The 26,740-nt window shown below is 39.9% G+C and overlaps 2 protein-coding genes across 3 annotated transcripts in view; one reads left to right on the forward strand and one right to left on the reverse strand.

Annotated features, from left to right (window-relative positions):
• Positions 1-2,502: 2,502 nt before the first annotated feature.
• On the reverse strand, positions 2,503-14,078 carry acmsd (aminocarboxymuconate semialdehyde decarboxylase). Its single transcript, XM_034208740.1, has 10 exons — positions 13,912-14,078; positions 6,733-6,777; positions 5,169-5,265; positions 5,034-5,083; positions 4,608-4,844; positions 4,354-4,447; positions 3,651-3,746; positions 3,368-3,540; positions 2,888-2,986; positions 2,503-2,724 (listed from the first exon to the last, which is right to left on the reverse strand). Exons 1-10 carry the CDS (start codon positions 13,966-13,968, stop codon positions 2,662-2,664), a joined length of 1,011 nt encoding a protein of 336 aa, XP_034064631.1. The 5' UTR covers positions 13,969-14,078; the 3' UTR covers positions 2,503-2,661.
• Positions 14,079-19,516: 5,438 nt separating this feature from the next.
• Positions 19,517-26,740, forward strand: part of tmem163a (transmembrane protein 163a) — a 99,134-nt gene continuing 91,910 nt past the window's right edge. The window contains exons 1-2 of one of the 2 annotated variants that reach the window (XM_034208797.1): positions 19,517-20,034; positions 26,193-26,312. In XM_034208797.1, coding sequence (XP_034064688.1) covers positions 19,833-20,034; positions 26,193-26,312 — 322 coding nt within the window. In that variant the 5' untranslated portion in view covers positions 19,517-19,832. The remainder of the gene's footprint in view (positions 20,035-26,192; positions 26,313-26,740) is intronic. The other variant, XM_034208798.1, reaches the window with a different exon arrangement.

Consider the following 26,740-nt stretch of genomic DNA (forward strand, 5'->3'; position numbering starts at 1 on the left):
TGGCCTGGCTGGTATACAGGAGCTGGTCGGCGTTTTCGGTCTGCTGCTCTTTTCACCAGTTGTGAATTCCTGCAGAGGATCTTCCTAGCCGCAGCCCACACGCGCCGACAACGCCTGACCAGCGCGTGGGCAGACGGGACCGTGACCTCCCTCTCCGTGGCTGGGAACAGTGGCGGCTGGTAGCCATAAACACAGTGAAATGGGGACAGGCCCGTGGCAGAAGTAGGGAGGATGTTGTGCGCATACTCAACCCAGGTGAGGTGCTCGCTCCAGGAGGATGGATTCTGGGACACCAAGCAGCGCAAACAGGTCTCCAGTTCTTGATTTAGGCGCTCTGTCTGGCCGTTAGACTCCAGATGGTATCCTGACGAGAGACTGACCGTGGCACCGATGAGGCGGCAGAACTCCTTCCAGAAGCGTGACACAAACTGGGGGCCCCGGTCGGAGACAATATCCTTTGGGAAACCATGAAGCCGAAACACATTATGCATCATGACCTCAGCCGTTTCCTTCGCTGAGGGCATCTTGGGCAAAGCAATGAAATGTGTCATTTTAGAAAAACGGTCCACTACCGTAAGAACTGTGGTTTTACCTCTAGAGAGGGGCAGGCCAGTGACGAAGTCCATGGAGATCTCTGACCAGGGTCTGTTGGGAATAGGGAGTGGTTGTAATAGTCCTATTCGCGCCCTGGAAGAGGTCTTGTTTCGAGCGCAGACAGGGCACGCCTCCACATACTCCTTCACCTCCTTCTCCATGGATGTCCACCAGAAACGTTGTTTTATGATGAACATAGTTCTCTTGACTCCAGGGTGACAGGTGAGCAGCGAAGTGTGAGCCCAGTGGATCACCTGTGGTCGCTCGGCCTCCTGAACGAAAAGCCGGTTAGGCGGGCAACCCCTTGGTGCAGGAGCTCCAGCATTGGCTCGTATTACCTCCTTCTCTACTGACCAAGTCAGCGCTCCTACCACCCGGTTTAATGGGATGATGGGTTCCGGCTCCTTGACTGCAGGCACAGGGTCAAACAGACGGGACAGAGCGTCAGGCTTGACATTCTGAGACCCCGGCCTGAAGGAAAGAACAAAGTCAAAACGGTTTGAAAAACAAGGTCCACCTAGCCTGGCGGGAGTTCAGTCTTTTGGCCTTTCTTATATATTCCAAGTTTTTGTGATCGGTCCAAACCACGAAAGGATGCTCGGCTCCCTCCAACCAATGCCTCCACTCTTCCAGTGCCAGCTTCACGGCCAGCAACTCACGGTTTCCCACGTCGTAATTTCTCTCTGCTGGGGAGAGCTTCCTGGACAGGAAAGCGCAGGGGTGAAGTTTGTTGTCCTTCTGTAGTCGCTGGGAGAGGACCGCTCCCACCCCTTCGTTGGAGGCATCCACTTCTACCACAAACTGACGAGTGGTGTCCGGCAAGGTGAGTATGGGAGCAGAGGTGAACATTCCTTTAAGCCGAGAAAAAGCCTCCTCAGCCTGAGGAGACCACAAAAAAGGCACTTGAGGGGACGTGAGGACATGAACTCAATTGCACGACACAGATAGTGTTCTCAAAAAATAAAGACTTTACTGGAATTTTGCACAGTAATCAAAACAAGGAAAACAAATATACTCTTTCGAGGAAAACTAGCAAGTGATCAATGAGGTAGATCCGTGGGAAGTCCGTGAGGTAATCAGGAACGTGGGTCATAGTAAGACAACGAACTGACAATGAACAGGAGGAAGCTACCACAATATATACACAGGTAAAGGGGACACAGGTGGAAACAATCAGGGCGGGGAAAACAATCAAGGACGCAGGAGACAGAAGGGGGCGGGGAGCGTGGAGGCCTGAAATGAGAGGGATGATTAATTAAGGGAATAAACATAAAGCACAGGGCAAAGGGACATGACAAAACTAACATAAAGAATACACTTTCACTATTAGTTTCCTAGACATGACAGTAAAGCAGCGTTCAGTTATTATGCTCCAAATATCTGGAACAAACTCCCAGAAACCTGCAGGTCCGCTGCAACTCTGACTACTTTTAAATCCAGGCTGAAGACTTTTCTTTTTGCAGCTGCTTTTAATTGAACTATTCACATCTTAAACTGCACTGTAACTTTTATCCATGTATTTTTTCTTTTAATGTTTATTTTATTATCTTTTCTTTTTAATGACTGATTTTAAATGCCATTTTCTTAATGTCTTTCGTTTTTTGTAAAGCACTTTGAATTGCCTTGTGTTGAAAAGTGCTATATAAATAAACTTGCCTTGCCTTTTGTGATAGACCTATCTTCACCTATCTTCACTTGTTCTGTAATCACTCTATCAAACAATTAAAAATAAAAACAAAGTTATAATGGATTGACTGCAAGGTTCCCTTAAACGTGTGGTAAGAGTTCTCTGTACTTTGGTGTCAGGGGCAGGAAGTATTCTCTATGGAACATTGCTAAATGGGTTAAGCATAAGATGGCACGTAAGAATAAAGTGATAAATATAATAAAGGCAAACATTTAATGCAATTCACACACTGAAATTACTTTATTATATGAAACAACAACACAATTGTTAATAGCCTATAACTAATATACAAACTAATCCAAATCATTATCTTATTCATGCAAATATGAATGTTTGAATAAAGACTTTTTCACACAATGTAGCACTATGTGATTTTCATGTCACACAAACTTCTCTCTTTTCAGGCCCAAAAATTCCAATGCATTTCCTGCAAGCAATTTATCCTGTAAAGCAAAAGAGTACAAGCCATGTTAATTACTAGATTAGACACGCAGTTCTTATAATATTTTTTTAATGAATTATTTTGTTTTACTTTGCACTGCTGCTGATTAGACTTTTCTACCTGTCAATGTAATATAAAGTGAATTCATGACAGCATATTCTCACCTTTAGTTTGTCATCGAATTCGTCCATTGACTCAATCAGTGTTCCAGGCTGCAGCTCGCCCAGTGGGAATGGATAATCTGTTCCAAGCATCACTTTATCCTGAACGAGTAATACATGCATGTTAACTTGTAAAACTACTCAAGAGTTGTACATAAGCAGACATAAACATCCAGAGTATCTCTATCTATCAGATGAAAGGTAGACATAATTATGTTATAGCTAAAGTAGAACCTTTCTAAGGCATCAGAGTGATTCAACACATCAATAGAGCTACAACAACTACTTTAATGAGCCTGTGTATACTGTTTGTGTAACCAAGGTTAATGTTGTTTCACATAAATAATACTTAGAACTTCCCACGCACACTACACACTTAAAACCAGCAACACTCCTTCAGTGTTTTCTCAATGCATGAGCCCTGTATCACGACCATTAAGACAGGGTTTGTGTGCATTTAATGAATGACAAGTACAAGCTCACTTTTCCGATAACATCAATGAGGAGCTTCAGGGCGATTGGATCGTGAACTAGGGAGTCGGTGTAGAAAGAACCAAGGTACTTTCGTGGACTGATGTCGTTGTCAACGGCACAAAGATCCGGGCGGACTTTGTGGCCATGTTCAATTCTGCCAATGGTGAATGGGAAAGAGCCACCTGTAAGCAAATGAACATAAGCAATAGAAGTCAAACAACAACATCTGAGCTTGAAGAATATGTTTAAGTTGACACTACATGTACTTTTTTCAGCAACATTTGGTCTCTACCTCCATGTGCAAAGCAGACCTTCAGTTTTGGAAATGTCTCAAAGACGCCTCCGAATATCATTGAACATATAGCCATGGTTGTCTCTGACGGCATGCCTTTGGGGTGGAAAAGAAAAGAAAATGTTCTTTACTTAGAGGTCTTGGTGTTATTAAACAATAATTTGATAGGATAATACACTTAGTGGAAGAAGGAAAAGCAAAAAGAAGAGCATTATTGGTCTCAGTTGGCTACAATGTCAGTGCATTAAAAAATGTTACGTTTATTGGCAATTGCTGAGTATTCGATAATCTCCAGTCCAAACCAAATCATATTTTACCATGTGTTAAAAACGTTTTATTGGCAATTATTTTCTTCGAGTCTTGTAGCTTATCCGTTTTGGTATGACCCTGGCCAAGATCCCAGGATCGTATTTCAGGAGGAAAAATTGAATTGGATTCGATCTATTAGCCGTTCAAATAACATATTTTATTGAGGTTTATTGAGTGTTGAGTTAAATCCAGTATTTTACACATGAATTACACTTCCTTTGTTATTCAAAATGTTTGATGTTGGCACTCACAATGCCGTTTTTAAATGTTTGACTGGTGCTTACCAATACAAATGCTGCTAAAAGTTTGCTCTTTGGAAAACTGTGTTTTTTATCTTGTATTGGCTAGACCAGGAGATATTCAATAGCTCCTGTTCCTACTCGTTCTCCCTCACCCACCAGCCAGGGCAGCCAATACTTAGCCATCCTCCCATCTGTCTGCATGTCCCATGGGTGGACAAATAAGGAGCAGCCCAGCTCCTCAGCTTCCTGCACGGAAGACAAACCACAAGATCAATATTTCAATTTTTGATCCTCAAATGCAAAGGATTTCCATGCACTTCAGTTTGAAATTAGTCAACACAGTGTAAACATAGGGGAACTAACGATGTAATTATACAAGCATGGTCTGCCATGTTCAATGTCTCACAGCATAGAAAGGATGGAGTTCAGTGGCGTTGAGATCCCAGTTGTTGATATGTGAGCCAATCTGGACCCCAGGGAAGCCCAGCTCCTTCACGCAACGCCTCATCTCCAGAACCGCCAAGTCAGGGGCTTGCATTGGCAGAGTGCCCAGGCCCACGAACCTGGTGGGGTGGCTGCGTACTGTCTGGGCTAAGTCGTCATTTAGAAGGACACAGAGATCCAGTGTGTCATGAGGTTTGGCCTGTAAAAGAGTTAAGAAGCTTTGCGCACTCGTATAAAAGCCTAGAATTTGATTTGCTCCTTGTTTGAACAGCATTGCATAACTACAGCTCACAGTTATTTGGGGAACAGCAAACAGGACTATGATTTAGTTCTTTACCAAAATAAACAGACATAAAACACAGTTGCTGCATTGTTTTTGTGCGCTTACCCAGTAGCTGAACATCACAGGGACAGTAGAAAGGGCTTGGACTGAGACACCTGAAGGGGTCAGAAACAGAAGCAAATCTAGGCATCATAAATATAAATTGTCGTCAAGTATTTCACGTCTTAAAAATATATATACCATGTTCATCCATGTCCCTTATGCGTGCGTCTGCATCCCAGCAGTTCTCTTGAATCACCCTGAACAGCTTCCCATCCTTCATCATGTCCGCTTCACCCTGAAACACGACATAACCAGCAGTCAACCCATGGATGAAGAAATAATACTGCAGTATATTCATAGAATATCCATATTTTTACTTACAGTATGTAACTTTTACTCGAGTAAAAATGCTAAAGTGTTTGCATTAATATTCTAGTACTAAAACTAAAACTCATTGTGCAGCATGGCCATTTTGGGAATAATACATTGTTTTAACTAGAAACCCATTATTGTGTTCCCTTTATTAATGTATTCATTAAAGGTGGAGCTTACTTATAATTTATATTTCCAGTTGATTTTCACAGAAGAAAAAGTGTATCTTATCCAATATAGTACATCCCAATTCTTCAGTTTATCTATATTTTGTATTAAATATTATAAACTCTTCAATATAACGAATGTCAAATAAACTAAAATGTACAACATATGCTTACAAATTGTAGTGGTGTAGAAGTTTAAGGTAGCTTAAAATGCAAATATTCAAGCCAACGGATCCTCAAAATTGTACTTAAATACAATACTGGAGTAAATACTTTTCACCACAGGTCATATCCATCTTTTTACAGAGGACAATTAGGGACAAATGTAAAAATATATATTTAAGTTCTTAGGACTGTTTTGGTATATGTTCCCTGCGCCTTTTCCCTCTAGTGGCCAGGTGTTCTGAATTGATGTAACGATGTGCTTGATGAGGTGCTGGTAAGGAGGTGCTTCAAAGCTCCAGTGCCAGCATCAGAAGTTATTATATATATATAATAACTTATATTATAAGTATTTATATGACTATGATTAAAAAAAGTGTCCTTATTAGAGTCACCCTTGCAGATGTATTCTTCTTGGTTATCTCACTTAATTAAATATCAATGTTCAAACTCTTAGATTACGTGAGATTTGGATATCATAACACATCTATATCCAACCACATGATGGCGATGCAGTGCTGTTTCATGGTAGATAAGAGATGCAATCTTTCATCGACAAGAGACGAAATGTCTATGTAAAGGGATGCACTAATTAACTGTAGATATACAAACAACATCTGCACAGTGTTTTCTTCCCCTATTGTTGGCTGTGATTAAACACCTTGGGTGCATCGCCACCTGTCACAACTACAATGTCACCTGCAGTCCTGTTTTAACATCAGGATTTAAACAGATGCTCATCTTATGTTTGAGTGCATCAACGTGACACAATCAACTATCCGTCATTATGTACAACCTGCTGATGCCAAACCAAAGTCCTATGTAAAAGTTGCAGGCTGCTCGGTGTTTTGCTGTGTCGTGGTCCTGTTTGAAGTGATACAGTGGCACTGTGCTGACGCGTGCAGCTGCTCAGAGGCGGGCTGAAAGGTCCTCAGGGTGGGGGGGGGGGCTGTGGCTCAGCCGGGAGACACCTGCTGTGTCCCCGGCATTGTATGCAGTACAATTGCATCATAGTTCCTGCACTCTGTCAGTACATGCAAACAAAAGACAAAGTGACTCACCTTGCAGTGATGGTGAAGCTGCACAAATCCACCATATCCATACCTCTGAAACAAAGGGAAAATAATGATTATGCATTATTAGACACTACAAGTGAATAAGGTTTAAAAATGTAACTAATATAATATATGAATATGTGCTAATCTGCATAAATACAGTATGGACAGATTTTTCCAATGTACAGAAATCTCAACCTTGGAAAAAAAATCCAGTTTAAAATGTCTTGTTTTATATTGTTACACATTAATCAAATGTTTTAGGGAGGGGGTTTGTATATGTCAACAGCCATTACAAAAATATTTGTATATTGTTTGGTAGATCTACATGTGTGCTCTAAATGAGGCTGTGAGTTATGTATTTATAAACCTGTGTACAAACCGCCATCATTTAGAAAGGAAGGTAACTGGAAAGTATAGTGTATAAGGGCAAGTGAACATTTCTGGCACAAAGTATCATGAACTGCCTTTAAAATATATTTATTCAAATAATGAATTTATTGATTTGAAATTCCAAACATTTTGCAAGATACTATATGAATAGAGTCAAATAAGTCACTTGTATGAAACATCCCCAGGTGATTACCTTCACCAAGACAGAAACATCCCAATAGTTTTTTGGGAAAAAAAGTTGTCTGAAGTGTTATGACTAAATACACAAATGCCGATATCTAATGCTCAGACACAAATATACAGACAAATTGATAAAACGTAATAAATGGAACACCTTCATGTTCATTTTAGGTGTTTTCTTCTCTATTTAGTCTAAAAGGAGACACAAATCTCAAAATGTACTAGCAGTGTCTCTCCCTAATAATGTTGTGGCTGAAAACCACATTAGTCCATGCATTAGATTACAAATATTGTGTTTTCAGATAGATAGATAGAAGATATAATGTCTGTATATAAAGCCCCTGCGGATCCTTCAGTTGGAAAGCCTCCATTGATAGAGTTATCCCATCTGCGAGAGTTCGATCTTCATCCAGACTATCTTCTTCAACAGCGCAGATAACTCACAGTGAGTGCCATCTGAGGCTGTTGTCTCTTGAATACAGATGAAGCCGCAAATGATCGACTTGAGCAAAACAGCCATAAAGCCCAATCTCATATCTGCACGGATCTGCAGTACTGTGGACTTTGTTGCTGCCAGAGAGAAGCCTCGGCTATTCAAAATGAGAGATGGCTTTCAATCCGTCTTCAAGTAGTTTTTTGTTGACTTTAAATGTAATTCCTGAATGCCAGTTCACAGTGAAGAGGATAGTGAGTTAACACTAATGTGCTGTTTCGGGTCCTGAGTAACCATGCCGTCTGTAAAGGTCTCCTATCATGCAAAAGGCACTTTTTGATGTCTTTTGTACATAAATATGTGTCCCCGGTGTGTCAAGGAACTCACAAAGTGTCAGAAAACAAAACCCTCTCTCTTTTCCTCCATACCCAAATCTCTAAAAACGGGGGTACAACGGAGCTGATCCAGATTTGCGTCTGATATGACGTAATATCGGAAATGTGGACCCACGGCACTATCAGAAACGTCGCTGGGTTTTGGACGTAATATGGTCTTTGTTCACATTAGCAAGCATCGCTAATACTCAGAGCTAACCTGTACTGGAGAGAGTGGGTGTTTCTCAATCGCGAGTAAAGCTGTTGCAGAGCCACTATTTCAAGTGTGCCGCCAAAGTACTGTTCCAATCTCCAGCATACTTGGAATTCTACCGAGCCCGGCGTACTTCGTTAGGAGAAATGTTGAGGCTGCACGTAGACTCCACGGTCTTAAAATCCCCACAATGCTTTGCGCACGGACCAATTTCCCCAAATCTGTGGCGGAAAATGTAAGGCAGGGCCTCTCATATGACGCACACCTGCACACTTGCTAGCCTGTTCCACTCTTTGTTTTCCGAATGCCAGGAAGTATTCTTGCCTCGCTTCTGAAGCAAGATGCTCGGCAGACATGTGCTACCAAGCAAGCGTACTCGCGATTGAGAAACACCCCGAATGTGTAAAAAAGCAGGAAATACAAAAAGGAACTCACCTTGTGGTAAACCCGCAAAAGAAAAAGCATTTGAGCTCCATACTGTTTCAGAAATAATCCTTGATGTGGTTTTGAACACGGTATGGCATTTAATCATGGCAGCATTTAGCTGTATCCAGTGCTTGAATTGGAATGAAAAAGGTGCCAGTACTCTAAAATCAGCAACTTTTTCAAGTCAATTTTATATATACAGCCCACAAACAAGAATTTGGCTACTATAATGCTGGTGGGTTTGTCTCTTTACTACTGTATATTTTAGAAAGGTTCACTGTACTTAACATTTTTTATGATAGGCAGCGGATATGGCTAAAGCTCAGTAAGGTCAATATTAACTGAAAATATAGCAATCAAAGTCTAGATCTTCTGCTGAAGACACATGAAGCAGAGACCTTTCAGGTGAGAGCCCCTCTGGTGGTGTTCAACATTAATGACAAGGAAACAAATCTCTGGTCAGAAGCATTTTTTATAAAAAGCTTTAACAAAATTAAGTATTTCTGTACATTTTGAATGCAATCTAACTTTCCAACTCAGAAAACGAAAAACGAAAAAGTGCCAAAAGTCTTCTCACATGGCTGAGCTGCTTTGCAATATACTTCACCACTGAAGAATACAAATATGTATAAAGTAAACTATGATGCAATCTAACTTTCCAACTCAGAAAAATGATAAAGAGCATGAACAAAGAACATGTAAAAACAAATGCAACATTTGCACAATCTAAAATGAGAAACTGTAACTGCAAGTAACAAAGTCTGAGCCATGGTAAAGAGTTACATTGAACACCAAGCTGATCAGATAACTCCCTGGTTGGTCTGAAGTCCTTCTATCTCCAGGATCTGTACAAATCGGCACATTATGCCAAAAGTCTTCTCACTGGGTAAGCTGCTTTGCAATATACTTCACATTGTTAGAAAAGGCTCCAGAAGGCCTTGGGGACATCAGTATCAGGGGCTGGAGCTGGACAGGCTCTTTCATCAGCACTTCTCCTTCCCTTTGCCAGCCAGGACCTCACATACTGTTCCGGATTGAACTGTCCTAGTGATGGTCCATTACATTTAATGAAAACCAGGCTGGACAGTCGGCTGACAGAGAGAGCATTCCTTTTTGCAGTAAGGATATCGTTCATGCAGCTGAATGCCCGCTCACACTCACTAGTGGAGACAGCGATGGTTCGGACTGCTTTCAGTAGAGGCTCCATGGCAGCAGGTGTACGGGATGCCCTGGTTTCCTTGTATTCGCGAAAGCCCTGAACAGTCTCTCTTCTGTCCACTTTCAGCACTTCGCACAAACGTAGCACCTCTACGTCCCCATACTGTACGTCTAACTCCTCTTCAGGCCAACTTCCAGGATGGATAACTTTCATGTCCTGGATTAGCTGATTGTCCCGGGCCTCCCGGCCATGTAATGGGATTTCTCTTGTGCTGACATGAGAGGAGGTTGTGGAAGTCATTCTGTGTCTCAGATTCTCTACCATACTGCGGAAAAACTGACCTGCATGAATCTGTACAAGCCTGCCATTCTCACGCAGGGCAACACCCTTGAAGGACTTCTCAGCTAGAGCTGTATGAACTGTAGTCATGTGTGGGCCAGGCATGGTGACCATGGATTCAAAAACTCGTATTTCTCGAGTTAAGAGCCTATCTGCTGTAGGCAGTGTCATCTCTCTTTTTTGGAGTTGCCGAGAGAGGTCGCTGAGCTCTGTGAGCGCATCGTACATCAGTCCCAGATTGCTGACAAACGTTGCAGATGTGAGCACATCATCCAGGCCCTTGTACTTTGCTCTGTCTCTGGAATCCCTGCTCGTGTCGTTTGCAGCATTTGTGAAGTGATCATGAAGCACTCGGTAGTTTTCCCAGACTGCTCTGACGCTCCTTTCACTTGAAGCCACCCAGCGGATGGACAAAACACGCCCTATCACCAGGAGACGCTGTCCGACTGCTTGCGCACACTGCGCTAACTGCCTCTGATTTTTGTGAGAGGCATGGAACAAGGAATAGAGTTTGTCAAAAAAGATCTGGAAATGATTGAGCCCTGAGACCTCCTTGACCACATCCCCAACTGCCAGCTCTAGACGATGATTGGAGCAGTGCCACACAAACAGGCTTGGGAATTTACTACACAACTGGGTAGCAACGCCTGTTCTCTTCCCTAGCATGACTGAAGCCCCATCACATGCAAAATAAACGAAACACTGACCTAAAAAGTCCTCGTTAAAATCTCTTCCAAGACACTCCATTAACGCCTTTGTGATGTCATCAGCCGTTGTTCCATCCAACTCGATCAGCTCCCAAAAAAACGTTTCGGGCTCAGCATCAGCTAATGCTGAGCGTAGACACACAACAAGCACCGTTTTACCACTAATAGTGGTAGATTCATCGACCAAAACACAGAGTTTTCTTTGGTTTTCTGTAATGTCTTTTGCCATTTTTTTCTTCAGCTCATGAGCTATGTGGTCGATGATTTCGCCACAGGTTTTATTGGAGTGCAAAACCCTGCCCACGTTCAGCCCATTCAGTTTCTGTACATTCAAATCAATTGGCATGTCTGTGAATGGCCGGATATGTTTGCCAATTTTATATGCCGTTCGAAAAACTCTGATAGTGGTGTCTAATTCAGATTTATGCATAGACTGCACTTGATGTTGAATAGTTTCACATGAAACAGATGTAAGGATGTCAGCAGCTTTTACATGTGCTTGTGATTCTTTATGTTCTTTGATTTTTTTTCTCAGGCTAGCTTGTTGTTTGCCCTTGTCAACACCGAAATGAGACACTGCACACCCCATTCAGTTGACAGTTTCAGTCCTTGTCCAGTGTGTATTCCCAAAGATTTGACATCTCTGCATATCCGACATCCTAGCTTCTTATCTTTAAGAAGGAGCCATGCATTGGTCTTGCAAAAATATTGCACCTGGTCCGTTGTCCAGCAGTCAGGTGCATCGCTTTGCCCGGTGTTGGTGGTGGCAGTTGCGCCAGCAGCAGCTAACGTTAGAGGCTCTGGAGGAGGCGGCGGAGCTAGTGCTAATGCTAATGCACTAGAACGTGGAGCAGGAGGATTAACCAAAGAAAGCTCCCCATCAGACACAATTTCCAACACAGGCACAGCATTCTCTGTATTTGAAGTTTCTTCCGGCGACAACCGCTGTTTTTTTGCACTTTTATTAATCCACGCTAACATTTTAGAAATGCTAATTTGTGACGTGACTTGCTTTCCTTCTCTCGGGGGCGTGCCTGCTCTGTTCTATCACTCTACATAGCCACCCACTGGGTGGGAGTTGCACTGCATAAACACAACACACGTGCATCTAGGTATGTAAATTGTAAAGCATTAAAACATGGTTTTACTAACAGTTTTCAGTATGTTGTTACTTCGGCATTATTATTATTATTATTATTATTATTTTGAAACGTGTATTACTATTAAATCACGGTCAAATAGGTTAATTTTGACATAGTCGTTTCCACCACAGTATTTACATGGAGAAGATAAGCCCCGCCCCCTCTCCAGTACGTTCTGTTTGAATGACAGGAGTAAACAGCTGACAGCCGCTGTGAAACTCCAGCGGTTAGAGCGATGAGAATGTCCGTTCGGCACCTCATGACGCATCTACTGAGTACCGGGCGGCTGTATATATATATATATATATATGGATGTATAATAAGAACGGCGGGAGAGTGTTGAGTACTGGCACGGTGCATGAGTACCGGAGTACCGCCAGCATGCCGGTACTGAGCAAGAAGTGCCGGTACTCCATGGGTCAGAACCAGAAGTGCCGGTACTGCGTACCGGTGAGTACCGACCCAATTCCAGCACTGGCTGTATCTCTGTAGAATTCTGAGCAGGCTCAAGCTCCCCCTCCTCTTTCTTTTTTTTTTCAAGCTAAGGTCGGACCCCAAACCTGCAGTTCTCTAACAGGGCTGAAATAGAGCGATATGAGGGATGTCTAAAAATGCATGATTTGTTTGGTATTTTGAGAAAAACACAGACATGTTTTTTATATATTTTTATATATCTGAGACCCATAATATATGCCTAAAAATAGCATGATAGGAGACCTTTAAAGGGGCCCTATTATTCTAAATGTCAGGTTCATAGTTCTATTTAGTGCTTCTACTTTGACATGTCTCCATGCTTTAATGTTCAAACAGCTCTTTATTTTTCTCATACTGCCTGTGCTGCAGCACCTCTTTTCACCCTCTGTCTGAAACCAGAGCCCAGTCTGCTCTGATTGGTTGGCTGGCTGGCTCTTTTGAGAGATGTCCCGCCCATTATCCTATTAGTGCAATGTGTTTTAGAGCGCTTGCCAATTGTAGGGCAAGAGTTACAAAATGATGTCATTGTGTTACCAAAGTAAACAAGTAAAAGGAGTCCAATGGAGGCGTTTCAACTTTATCATTTGTGACTTAAAGAGATGTATGTTGACTGCTTGATCTAAGGAAATGTTTGTTTAAATAAAATTATCTTCTGTTTCAGATGGTCTCGGTGACCCCAAAGTAAAATAGTGGTTAAATACAAAGGATATGCTTTAGTTTTTAAGGCAGAAATATCCCTTCCTAATCTTAAACAATTATATTTCAGTCTATTGATATTATTGTTAGACCTCTCTGGTGTCAATACTGATAACTCAAATAAGCAATGTCACTATTTAGATTTACTGTAAAAGTATTTGTCTGTGAATGACTATGGAAAGGATATATATATATTTTTTTTAAGTAGGATATATTATTCACATTTAGAAAAACATTAACATGTACAAACAGGCATCCTTTATTATACATGTACATACTACTGTAAAGAAAAGAAAGAAATAAGGGTTGTGGTGAATGCACCAGTGTGCAGGATATGTCTTCTGTCCAGCACTAAACATGGGAAATCATTAGCCAAAGCCAGAGGCCTCCATAGTAACAAAGACAAAAGAGCAGACACAGATAACAGATAGGACAGGCAAGAGCAAGGCCAATCGCCACCTATTAATTGAAGTTGAACCATCCATAGAGAACACTGATTTATGGAGTGATCTGTTAAACTCCCTGCTGATACTCCAAATGGAGAAACAAGTCTGTACATTTGACTTTACTGCTTTTGAATTGCATTGAAGCTCTGCCCGCTGCGGAACAGATACAAAGATGTGAACTACATGATCTTTCAGTGCCTACCTGCTTCAAATCCGGCCACTCCTTTGGTAAAATATGATTATGAATATCAATCTTCATCTTCTGGGAAAAGTGGAGGTCTGTTGCCAAAGATTTCCTGCAGTAACTGATTGTGAATCCAGCAAATTAGCTTTCCACCCTCAGACAGAAACCAATGACCGGCAGGTGAATGGCTGCTGCTGGGACACCCTGGTCATTTATTACCTAGTCTGTAAAACAAGCAGAAAGTAATCAGTAGTCAGTGAAGGCTGTTTAACATTGTAAATAGTTGACATACTGAACCATTTAGTATTCAACTTCAAATACTCGCATACCGTAACAAAATTAATAATTAAATGGGTGAAGCTCTTGAACACACTACCTGAAAATAGTAGAGAGGCAAAATCAGTGGACATTTTTTCAACTTTGGCTAAAAAACATATTGTTTTAGGTTAGTTTTTATTAGGTGACATCCCTCTTTAACTGTCCTACCGGTGGTAGAAGATCTACAATTGAAAATAACCACATTGTTTTAAATTCTCCATTACAATATTTAACTATGCTGTTACACTAACAAATGTCAGAGCATTTTAGTGTTGTATTTTGTTAATGTAGAGCACATTTAGATACTTTGTAAAATACTGGGTTATTGTTTGTAAAGTAATGTATAATATCACATAACAATATCATGATTTTCTAGTTAAAAATAACTATGGGTATTAAATGAAAGTTGAGTAAAAAATGTACAACACTTGGTACTTGCGTGGCACAATTATGTCAAAATATAATGGTTGAGTAAATGTACTCAATTCCACAAAGCTTAATGCTTGACATGGGCAGAGCATGTTAAAATGTCCGTCCCCCCCAGGATAGAAACCATTTAAGGGTAAAGATGATGTTCGTACATTATCATTATGCCTTTTGACTATAGGCTGTTTGTTATTGACGGTAGAGCAAATCGGTGTCAATCTCATTTATATTTTACGGAAATGATTTTTATCCTGAGTTCACATCCTCACCTTCTCATAATTGCAGGTTTTGGTGCCACCTGTTGGTCAGTAGTTGTTACTTATTGTTCATCCTGACAGCTTGCAGGCAGGTGAGAACATAATTGATTTGCATGCTGATAATTGGATCTACCATGGGTCAATGAATTGATTCTCGGATTAGAGAGCAAAACCACTGGCACGTAAATAAACTAAACCCCTTACCTCTAATTCCATTAACCCATTTGTTCCAGCAATTGAAATGTGGAATTTCCTTTTGGTGGGAGTGTTCTCTGGGATCTTCAAAAACGGTGAAACTGTTTTGTTGAAATTGGACTTTTTCCTCTGTACCATAATTAGATTTTGGGCCCTTGGGACTACTCTTTTTTTCTATATTTCTTTCTTTTTCAGGAAAAAAAAACGACTCTATGTACTCATACGTATAGTATGACAAGAACATGGCTGTACCTCAGAAACCACAAGGAGCACTATAAAGTATTTTGTATCTAAGTAAATGTTTTCTAATCCTACTTAATAAGGTGTTTTTCATAAACATTATTTTAAGTTCTTGAATTCCTCACATAACACTGTATATTTTGCATATTTGGATACAAAGCTACCTCTTGTAATATCTGCTCAGCTTTTCACTTTAAATCCCAATACTGCACACTTTTAATGTTGTCATGTTGTACTGTACGTAAATGTTTTGTATGTCTTTATTTTGTGTACATGTTATAACAGTATTTTTTTTAAATAGTTTTCATAAAAGTTCAATTGTTGGTGCTTTTATAATTTATATTTTTGCTTTGTTGTGTATGCTCCTCACACACAATGGTAGAATGTACATTTACTCAAAAACTGTAGCTTAGTACAATTTTGACTTTTGAGGTACTTGTAGGGTACTTAAAGGTAGGGTAGGTCATTTACTTCAGAGACACTTTTTGTTATATTCCATGGAATGCTCTTAACATGAAGATAGCAATGAATACATTAAATGCTTTGACAATAAATACATAAACAAATGTCATCTGTGGAAGCCGTAGCGCTGTAAAAAGCACGACCAATCATCTGTGCCGGCCCGGCTAAAATAACTGGATGGCCTACCTGCCTGTCCAACCCAGTCTCACGGCATTTCGTGTTCACCAACACGATTTTTAATCTATTGATTCGTGTTCACCAACACGATTTGCCACTTTTTTTCGTGTTGCACAGCACGATTTTAAAAGCAATGTATTTCTACTGCCTGCAGCACATCTTTTTCTCCGGTCGGGTCGAGGAAGACCGGAAGCTGTGTGGTTCATAAAAACATGTTCTTACTCAATATCAAGCCACAATTATTGCTTTTATTTGAAATCGTATAATTTCGGACTTTTGTTGCCGTCTGTGAGGAAAATAAATGGGGCTCAGAGCCTCAGGATACTGAAATCTGTATTTTTTAAATCTTTTTTTCCTTCTAATTTGTTATTCTTTTCAAGATAACACACTGTTATTTACTCACCCATAACACACAATTATCCTTGCTTTTATTTATTGGTTTAATTCCATAATCTCGGGCTTTTTTGGCGTCCGTCAGGAACTGAATTTCAAAATAAAAATAACCGGAAACAGACGTAGGTATTTCGCGCGATTACCCAAGATCCTCAGCTATGGTTTTAAGCTCGCTTATTGGATGTTTTAGCCGCAATGCATGCTGGGATTTGGTGTTTATATGATATGAAATCCGGAAAACATTTTAAAAGAATAAAATAATACTTAATTCCGAGCGCTCTTGCTTTTCTCTTTGAAAGTCATCACATAACGGCATTGTAATACACGGTTCGGCTGCATTGTATATTACAGATCTGCCGTAGTTCTTTATTTATAGAGCCCTGATGAGAAGACCTTTGGAAAAACTGAGAAAATGCCGCCAAAACTGAATACTTGACGTGGATCATAAATATATTCAACAATTAAACAACATCTTCAATTTCTCTTCACACAATACGTCTCCTTGCAGTATCAACACTAATTCGGCTGACTTTTACATTTGATCTAATTCACAGATAGGTCATATTTACACCATACGGTGCACAGCTGATATAAAATAACTGTAGTTTTTAAAGATATTACTGATTTTCTTTGAATGTAAGAATGTAAATACTGAGTCTGAAATAGTATAGCAATATGCTGTAAAATTATGTGAAAGCATGCATAAAACTACACATCTTCAGATGTTGTACGAAAACACAAGTGTCCTACACTAATAATACAAAGTTATTATGGCTGTGTGTACATTGTGTGCACCTCCTAGTGGTTAAAGCACGTTATTGAATTATTGTGTTTTATTTGATTAAAAAAATATTAAGAGTACATACTTTCATAGGAGGAAAGTATAAATATAGAATATAAAAAATCAAGAAGATACTATAAGTGATCTCTACAATAAAACAGTTTAGTGCAGAATGTACAAAGATATTAATAGGAGGAGGTGCAAAACAGAAAAACGAATTAACCTTTATTTAAACATTAAATAACAGATTAAGGTCTTCTTTTAAATAAGAAAAAAACTTTGGGGGTATCTATCTACAGATAAATATTAAGCCTGACAAAGTACTTAACGTCTAATATATTGCTTTCCTGCAATGTTAACTATGTTGAAGCACTTATTTTAACTGATATTATACATATGAATTATACTCTTATGTATGTAGATAGAATAAGAAATGTGCAGAATATGACAGTTTAATGGTGGAGGTACACACATATTGATAGATGTCTTGTAATGCACTGTTGAGGAACCTGTGACCCAAGTGTTTCATTCATTGCATAACTACACCGTAGTTGTGTATATGATATGTCAATAAACCTTTGAAAATCTTAAAAGGGATGTGCAAAATAGCCATAATATACAGTCTTTAATTAACTATTAGTAGAGAATAACGAGTAATGAATATACTTTATTACTCGTTTCCATTCATGTCAATTGCAGATACATGTTTAGTCTGCTCAAGCACCAACTATCAAATATCTCTCCTGATTGTTGGCACTTGACAATCACCTTACCTGAATTTTACTCAGGTGTAACTAAAGTCTGATTTAAGGTTTGTTTATATTTCACATAATTAATCAGAATCTGCAAAGTAACTCAAATAAATGCAGTGGAGTAAAAATACCAGGTTAACCTCTGAATTGTAGTGGAGTAGAATGACAAAGTAACAATGAGCTGTCATGTGGGTAATGCTGCGCATTATGGACACAAGCGATTTTCACCCATTTATTAATTATATGTTTTACATTTGATAACACCAATGTGTTTAATACTTGCAACTTCTAATTGTGGGAAAAACGAAAATGTTCAGTAGAGACGTCCCATAGAACATTTTGCGAAACACAATAGCCAGCATGTTTAGTTCTGGGGGGGCGTTCGATTCCAGTTTTGGATAGTCTGGCGTGGTTTCGTTCCATTTCACACAGCTGTTTGACGCTCTGCGTAACCTTACGGGGACTGTAGTCCTAAACAATAGCTGGGGATTATGGGTAGTGTAGTGTCTTCGGCCATCCTAAACTCAGAAATGTTGACAATCGCAATGATGCTCGAAATGTCCCTTATAGGCCTACGTCTGTTCCCGGTTATTTTTATTTTGAAATGCAGTTCCTGACGGACGCCAAAAAAGCCCGATATTATGGAATTAAACCAATAAATAAAAGCAAGGATAATTGTGTGTTATTGGTGAGTAAATAACAGTGTGTTATTTTTGAAAAGAATGACGAATTAGAAGGAAAAAAATATTTAAAAATACAGATTTCCGTATTCTGAGGCTCTGAGCCCCATTTATTTTCCTCACAGACGGCAACAAAAGTCCGAAATTATACGATTTAATAATTGTGGCTTGATATTGAGTAAGAACATGTTTTTATGAACCACACAGCTTCCGGTCTCCCACGACCCGACCAGAGAAAAAGACGTGCTGCAGGCAGTAGAAATAAATTGCTTTTAAAATCGTGCTGTGCAACACGAAAAAAAGGGGCAAATCGTGTTGGTGAACACGAATCAATAGATTAAAAATCGTGTTGGTGAACACGAAATGCCGTGAGACTGGGTTGGCCTGTCAGCCTTCCATCTGTGCACAAACTTATCTCGTGCCCTCATTGGTCATGTGCGCGTTCGTGTGTCTTGGGTGAGGGGCTCTGTATTTTTTCCGGTTGTGTACTTTCAAATTCTAGCGCACTCAAGCTGGTTTCTCCATTCTTACCTACCCTACCTTTAACCTGAGTATTTAGATGTTCTGCTAATTGTGTACCTCTACTTCACTACATTTGGAAGACAATATCTTTAACTTTTACAACTTTACTTTACAGGTTTAGATAAATGAAATGAAATACATCTTATTATGAAATGGGCCAACTAGTTATTTCCCTGTTAACTAACAGTTAAAGTGTATTGTGATACCAAAACTCTTGTACTATTACTACTAAGTAAGATTTTGAATAGGAGTTTTACTTGTATTTCCACAATGTTGCTTAGGTAAAAGAGCTGTACTTCTTCCACCACTGTCATAGAGTGGCCTGTATGAGAAATAGGTGGTGAGTTCTGAGAGGAGAGAAGGAGGAAAGGGGTGGAGAGAGATAACAAAAAAAAAAAAAAAAACTTGCTGGCACCGCCTGCCATATCCACAGCAGATCTCAGCATTTATTCCATCGCCGCATTTAACCCTAAACTGTGTCTAACTGGCGGTTTCCACAGAGGCTGCACTTTGCAGGGTTCACTTTCCATAGAGAGGGAGTTGTCTCGCTGCTGATGCTGGGGAGATCAACCCTTTATCTCCCATCTCGAATCGCCTTCCCACCCCTCTGCGCAGCAGCTGAGTCTACACCGGGCTTTATTAGGACACGCTGGATGGCTTCTGCACTTACTCCGGCGTGAATCTCTTCCTCATCATCCTTTCTTTGAGTCTGCAAACAAAACGAACAGCAACAACAATGACGGACCCGGCCTCCCAGGACACCTACCCTGTCCCAGACCCGACTATTGTGGATCCCTTTACGGCTGCGATGCGGAACGGCCAGTGCGCCCAGGATGGCTTCACCAACAACCACCACCAGCCTACCAAGAGCCCCGGCCAGCCCGATACGCTCCCCACGGGCCAGGAGATGAACATCACAGACAGTGTGGAGGGAGAAGGTAACTTCATCCATTAATTGGATTTTTTTTAAAGTTATGAATGCATAGTCTATGAAGTGTTAAAGGGTACCATAGGGAGATGGGAGGGGTATTTTTATCCATGTGAGGTATTTTTAGCCTGCTGTCTTTTAAATAATTTACAACAGTCCTACATCAGCAGATCAGAGTGAAGCGGAAGTTTAATTCAAAGCTCAACATATTGATACATTGAATCCAATCCCAAAAGCTTTCCATTATTTTTTTCATTTGTACTTGCCTCTGGGGAAAAGTCATGCACATTGGGGCACAGCCAAAGCTATGCTGATACCAGTCACATGCATGCCAAACCCCTAACTGTGCTTGATGTGTATTTGTGTACTTTTCCACTAATTTAATCCCATTCATCTTCTAACATGAAGAAAGACCTCTGGAAAACATTCCACAGTTGATAATAACAGGGCCTCAGTTATAAGCTAATTGGTTTATGTATGCATTCAGTTATTATGGATCTGATTTCAATGGATATTTGAAATGTTAATTGAACTCAGTAGTTTTGATGCTAATATAATTAAGCAGACGTGGAGTCAATAAAACAAAGAAATGGTTATTGCATTTAGAATAGGTAGAGTTATTTTATTGGATGTATTTTATATCAACGGACAGTATCCACCTTGTATCTACACGAGCAAGAGATACATTCAGAATGAAGGATAAAAGAAGAAAGATGCATTGAACTGTTTGGCTCGAATACCCAAAAACTTGAACCTATATTTCCCACTAAATCTGCTACTTTATTATAATAACTACTTTTTTTTGTCATATTTGCCAAAACTGACACTAAATCCTTACTGTAAAAGCTTGAGACAGATAATCTGTGAAATAATTCATGCTCCTCTGCCTCTCCACAGTGCATGAGAAGATGTTGAGCACATGCCTTCTGTCTGATCCCCCAGCCTGGGATCATGTGAGCAAAGGGATTTAACCATGCTGCCTCACTCCCTCAGTCACACATCAGACACACACCCACATGCTTGTTAGCCGGTCTCGCTAAAAGGCTTTTGAACAACAGTCATGTTTCTGTTTTTAAGTTTAAAACCCAGACACCACATTATCATTTTTTATTTTTAAAGGTTTCAAAGTAGCTCCATGTGCAGTTTAATTATCGGCATTTTCTCAGCTAGATACATAAAAAGGTCATAATTTGTCTAGTACAATCAATTATGATTTTGAACAAACCTTTTTGGAATATTCCATTTATGTAAGCTTTACTTGTGATCTGGCCATTTCTGTTCTGGAAACAATGGTTTCTCCAGAGTCACTCCTTATCAAGGAGTTATCAAAGCAGGTCAGTCACAGGTTATAAGATTTGTTCTTTTAAATATGTCTTGCAATCAGTTAGCCTGTCACACAACCAATGGTTCTAACAAGCTACACACTTTTAGCTGGGCTTTCATGCCTTTAGTGTAACACTAGTCATTCAAATCATTTACACGAGACTTCACTCTGACACACACACACACACACACACACACACACACACACACACACACACACACACACACACACACACACACACACACACACACACACCACACACACACACACACACACACACACACACACACACACACACACACACACACACACACACACACACACACACACACACACACACACACACATTTGCATTGTGACACTTTTTTTTTAGCTTCTACACAAAAGCCATGTAATTTCTTTAGAATTTCTATCATCAAAGTAATCAATTATGGCCAGATACAATGATTTCACACAGCTAGATGATGATGGTCAAGGGGTGAATGTGATTGTGCCCTAGGGATGTTGTTAATCAAAGGTTTGTGTTTTATGTACTCCTCTTGTGACAACAACACTTGCATGTGTGAATACTGAATGCTCAAAATGAAAGCTGTGAGAAATATCCATCTAACCATACATCTTACATCTTAAACCCTGCATTAAGGGTCATTACATACAAAGGTATTGAAATATATCTGAAACAAATATAAGTAATGGCTTTCTCTGCCTCCCATTTGACACATTTTGATAGCAAAAAGTATATTTTAACAGATGCATTATCAAAACTTAAGTGGCCCCAGGCACATGCCTTTTAACCTTAGCACTTCGAGCTACCAAAAGTGAAAGATACATTACTCTTGTAATTAACTAATGTCAGTTGCAAAAGTACATTGCTTGGAGTGAAGTGTCTGGCTGTCCGTCAAAAGCAGTTGGCAGTGTTCAATGGTGGGAAGCTGGTGAGAGATGTCATCCTAGTAGCACCAACTCCTTGTGGACACTGTGTCTGCAACGTCTCCTTCTGTCTACACTCACACTAGACAAGCAGTGGGAGTAAGAATGGATATTTGCTGGGGGAACTTGCCATTCTAGAGACATGAAACAAACAAAAAAAAAATACAGTTTTTTCTAATGAATTTAAGTATGAATGATACCCATGATACCAATGTGAAATGGTCATTTTCTCACATAAGATACAAGATCGCTTTAATAAATTTTTGAGGACAAACCCACACAGAATCTTCGCCCGACTCGAAAGTTCACGTTAGCTTAATGGAGTTTTATAGCATCTTCTTGCTCATATCTTTGGCTTTGTTCCCCTCAACTTTACTGCATTGGTTCACTCTCATGGCTCCTACAGTGTCTTTCTTTTGCTGCTTTAAGCAAAGCAGATTGAAAAACACATTGTATACTAAGCAATGGCAGTTAACAGGGCTGTGTGCATGGGGATATTTCCATCCCAAAGAAATGCGAAGATAAAAAAGACAATCAAATAAATGTGTGGTACAGTGGTTGTCTCATGGTACATTTGTCAAAAGGGCCTTTTTCTAATTTGGGCTACACCATTTTTTCTGGGGGGAACAAAGTGTAGGGATACAAAATGTACTTAAGTGCCCCAGCATCAAGCTTTTCTACAAGAAAAAGGATACTCATTGAAACCAAGGCTGATAAAAAAAAGAAAGAAAGGGAACTCAACAGATTTTACGCAGACAATAAAGGTCAATTGTCAAGTCATGATGACTCAGGGGTATTGGTATAACGTCCTCTGTGTGTCAGGAAGAGCTTTGTATAGTCTGAGAAAATATAATTTCACAGTAAAGTCTCTAAACAGAGAGCCTGCATAACAAACTGGATGTGTGGGGTATCAGAGATGCGTGCTTGTACCAGACAGGAAGGGCCAAACTAAAATATGCGGTTAATTGCATCACAGGACATGTAAAATATAATGTAGCATTTTAGGAGCTTGATCTACACTAATTACTAAATGTCATAATATCTCTACCAGCTGCTTTTTCCCCGCTATTATTTAATGTCTGTCTTTTGCTAAATGTATGAAAAGCCTAATACTAAAACACGGTAGCCCTCCTTTAACCTTCTATAACCCTGCAGAGGTGATGTGGCACATGAACATCTATTTACAATTAAATATTCATTAGACAAATGACGCAGTTTTGTGTTACATTGACTACAGAAAGTGGAACTTTCAGCCATGGTCAATGAGATTTTAGAATTTTGGGTTTTAAAAAGAAGGTAGCATGTAAAAGGCAAAGTCCTACTTCCCGGAGGAAGTGTTTTTGCTCTCTCTTGAATAATTCCTCTCCCACTGCAATGACACCTCATCCGTGTTGAACCTTGTTGTGCAGTGCTTGATGACAACAGAATAGCTTCAGGCAGTTTGTCTGACTTCAGGCAATCACTTTTCTCACAGAAATAAATTACATGTGGAATAATAATATAATGAGTATTCTTCTTAAGCCATTATAACTGTTTAGTCTCTTAGAAGGGAATTGCGCCTTAAACAGCTATTAAAGTTGGATATTAAAATGATATGGCATCATCATGGTAAATAAATATATATTTATATAAATAGAAATATATATGTGTATTCATTTGGTTTAACTCAATGGAAAAGAGTATAGAAAGTAAAACTTGACAAGCTGTCCCTGTTATCTGCATTATACTGGGGTTCCTCGGGTATTACACAACGTCACTCAGTGTAAATTGATGATGGTCTTGTGCTTTCCTGGAAGGTGTGGAGAATTATCTTACAGGAAAGATGCATGGAGGGTGGAACTTAAAACCCCATTCATGTTGAAGGCAGCAATGAATACACATTGATAAGTCTATTGGGGACTTGTAGTGGATTGGTTGTAGCTGCTACAACAACAATGCTTTTTTATGAGCAGTATTGTCATGAAGCATTAGCGGAGCCTGACCACTGACCTCCCTTTTGATTCGGAATACTTTTAATTATTTTTACACACAACAGTAAATAGACTTTAGGACCGGATTTAATCAATCAATCCAACCGATTAAATCCCTTTTCTAAAAATGTACTTTGTAGGCTACTACAAATATACATTTATCGAATGCATTTGGTCACTTTTGTAATGTTTTTCAAATGTCATAACTTAAAATGTTGGACTGCATGAAAATGACTTGCGCGGACACAGCGCATGATGTTATTTGAGTCACAAAGACCGGAGCCTCGTGGACACTTGGACTCATAGTATGAATTACCATTTTGCCTCATAATTTTGTCTGGCATATTATAGATAGAATGGGAGGGATGAAACCCTCTATAATGGTCACACATGCAGAGCACACAGCACACACAGTGACATTTGGCCTCTGCTTTTAACCCATCCTAGCACCAGGATGCAGGATTTTCGCTTAGCCGGCTAAATTCAGGGAAAACTCCGGCTTTCCGGTCCTACGACGCTGGTTCTCTTTTTAGCAGGCTAGATCTCCATGGTAACTTATGCTTAGCGGCTAACCTGGTCGGGACCAGGTTAGGTTGCAGGCTAAGAGCTCAACTCAGTGAAAGCACCGCCTGCTGACCAATCAGAGCTCAGTGTGCAGAGTTTCAAGCGATCAAGTCATATTACAGGAGAAAGGAAATACAGAAAAGCTGCCGTCGCAGGAAAGACGGCCGGCAAAAATCACCGACTGTGTGAACGTGAACATTAGTAGAATATCACCTCCCATCTTCAGAGCAATCTGACTATTATAACATTAGCGTTAAGAAAGCTTACTTAAATATCTGCCACAACATAAGTAACCGGATCAGAGTAACATTAAGTAGGCCTACAGTCCGCGGCATATCACTTCATAATGTATCATATATCTCCTTATCTGAGTCAGCTGAGCCGTATCTGGCCGTGCAACACTCACAGTGTCACATACTGTATGCAGAAGTATTATTTTAAGCAACACATTAAGTTGACGAAACACTCGAGACAAATGTAATTAAAGTCAGATCGTGTCTTAGACGGGGCAGTGATATCATAAACCTGTTAATGTACGCATTCAAACACTTGTTCTGTTACCAGCTGTATTCACCTTGCAGGTCTATGTGGCTTTTATCCTGGATAAAGTGTTTAAGTCATGGATGTTTAAAGTTTAACTTCTTCATATTTGACTAGTATTAAAGTTCACTTTTCATTCAGGAAGTATGACGCGCTGCGCTGTCAGTACGCTTCTCCATGTTTGTGATTGGTCGAATGCTCCAGATACCACCCCTTTCATGTGAACGCGCACCTAACTAGATAGGACACGGCTGGCTTGAGCGAACGAGTTGATAGCCAGCGTCGTAGTACAGTTTAGCGAGAGCGCGTATGTTTTGGATTAGGCCAACCGGCTAACTCAAACATATCCAGGTTAGGTTGAACCAGCTTCGTAGTATAGGCCCCAGGAGTCTAGTAAATGCTTTGTCTTTATATTCAGACGAAAAAAATACACCATTGTTGTGGAACTGTTCCAATAAAAAAGGGTGGAAATGACCCTATGGAAAAACATGGGTTGGTTGGCTGGATAGACACAGAACAGGACTTTCAGTCAGAAGACCGGTGTTAGTGTTCTTTGCGAAAACAAAATCCAACGTTCTCTTATTTAATTCACGTCCATAATATAATAACATAACAAACATTCTTATTTTATCCATACCAGTAGATTGTTCATTCAAAGTACTGATTTAAGTTTTATGAGAATCTTATTCCTATCCAATATAAGTTTTGGAAAAGGTCAAATGACCATTTATGCAACCTCTGATGCCTGATATGATATTGCAATAAAACATAAATGGCCATTACAAAAAACAAAGACAAAGAAAGAAAGAATTGTAACAGAGTTTTTGTTTTTTATTGCAGGTCTTCTCGAGAGCAGCATGCGGCTGAAGCCCCACGAAGCTCAGAGCTACAGGAAGAAGGCCCTCTGGGTCTCCTGGGTGTCCATCGTGGTCACGCTCATAATGGCTGTGGCAGCTTTCAGTAAGCAATCTAAAATACTCCTTTATATGTTTTCAACAGTGCTTGTTAACTGTGTTTATGCTATCCAGACTGACTGTTGCAGTTTACCTCTCACTTCCCTATTTACTAAGAGGATATTTTGTCATATAAACGTCTATCTAGGTACGGTGCAAATGTGTAGTTTACGAAACCCCTCTCTTACAATGTTTTTCCAAAAATGTGATTTGGCGCCTTGTTTCTTTCTGTAAAACAAAGAAGCAGTGTTGGTTTCTCAGTTATTTTGATGAAGCAATTCAATGCATTTTTTGACACAAGTTAACAGCAGAGACATTTCATGCATTTCTCGGAAATGTGTTGTTTGCCTCTGGGTGGAAGCTTTTATAATCATATATGAGTAATAACATAATGCAGACTAACAGTAAACATTACAATGAGCTGCCTTCGGTGCA

The sequence above is a fragment of the Gymnodraco acuticeps genome, unplaced genomic scaffold (genome assembly GCF_902827175.1).
Source record: "Gymnodraco acuticeps unplaced genomic scaffold, fGymAcu1.1, whole genome shotgun sequence".
NCBI classification, from domain to species: Eukaryota; Metazoa; Chordata; class Actinopteri; order Perciformes; family Bathydraconidae; genus Gymnodraco; species Gymnodraco acuticeps.

Bases quoted from the DNA above. Each gene is read 5' to 3' on its own strand.
- acmsd (XM_034208740.1), bottom strand. From the start codon at position 13,968: ATGAAGATTGATATTCATAATCATATTTTACCAAAGGAGTGGCCGGAT. The intron at 6,778-13,911 runs GTAGGCACTGAA...CCTTTGTTTCAG, and splicing joins AGTGGCCGGATTTGAAGCAG to AGGTATGGATATGGTGGATT. The intron at 2,987-3,367 runs GTGAGCTTGTAC...TTACTCGTTCAG, and splicing joins TCATTGATGTTATCGGAAAA to GATAAAGTGATGCTTGGAAC.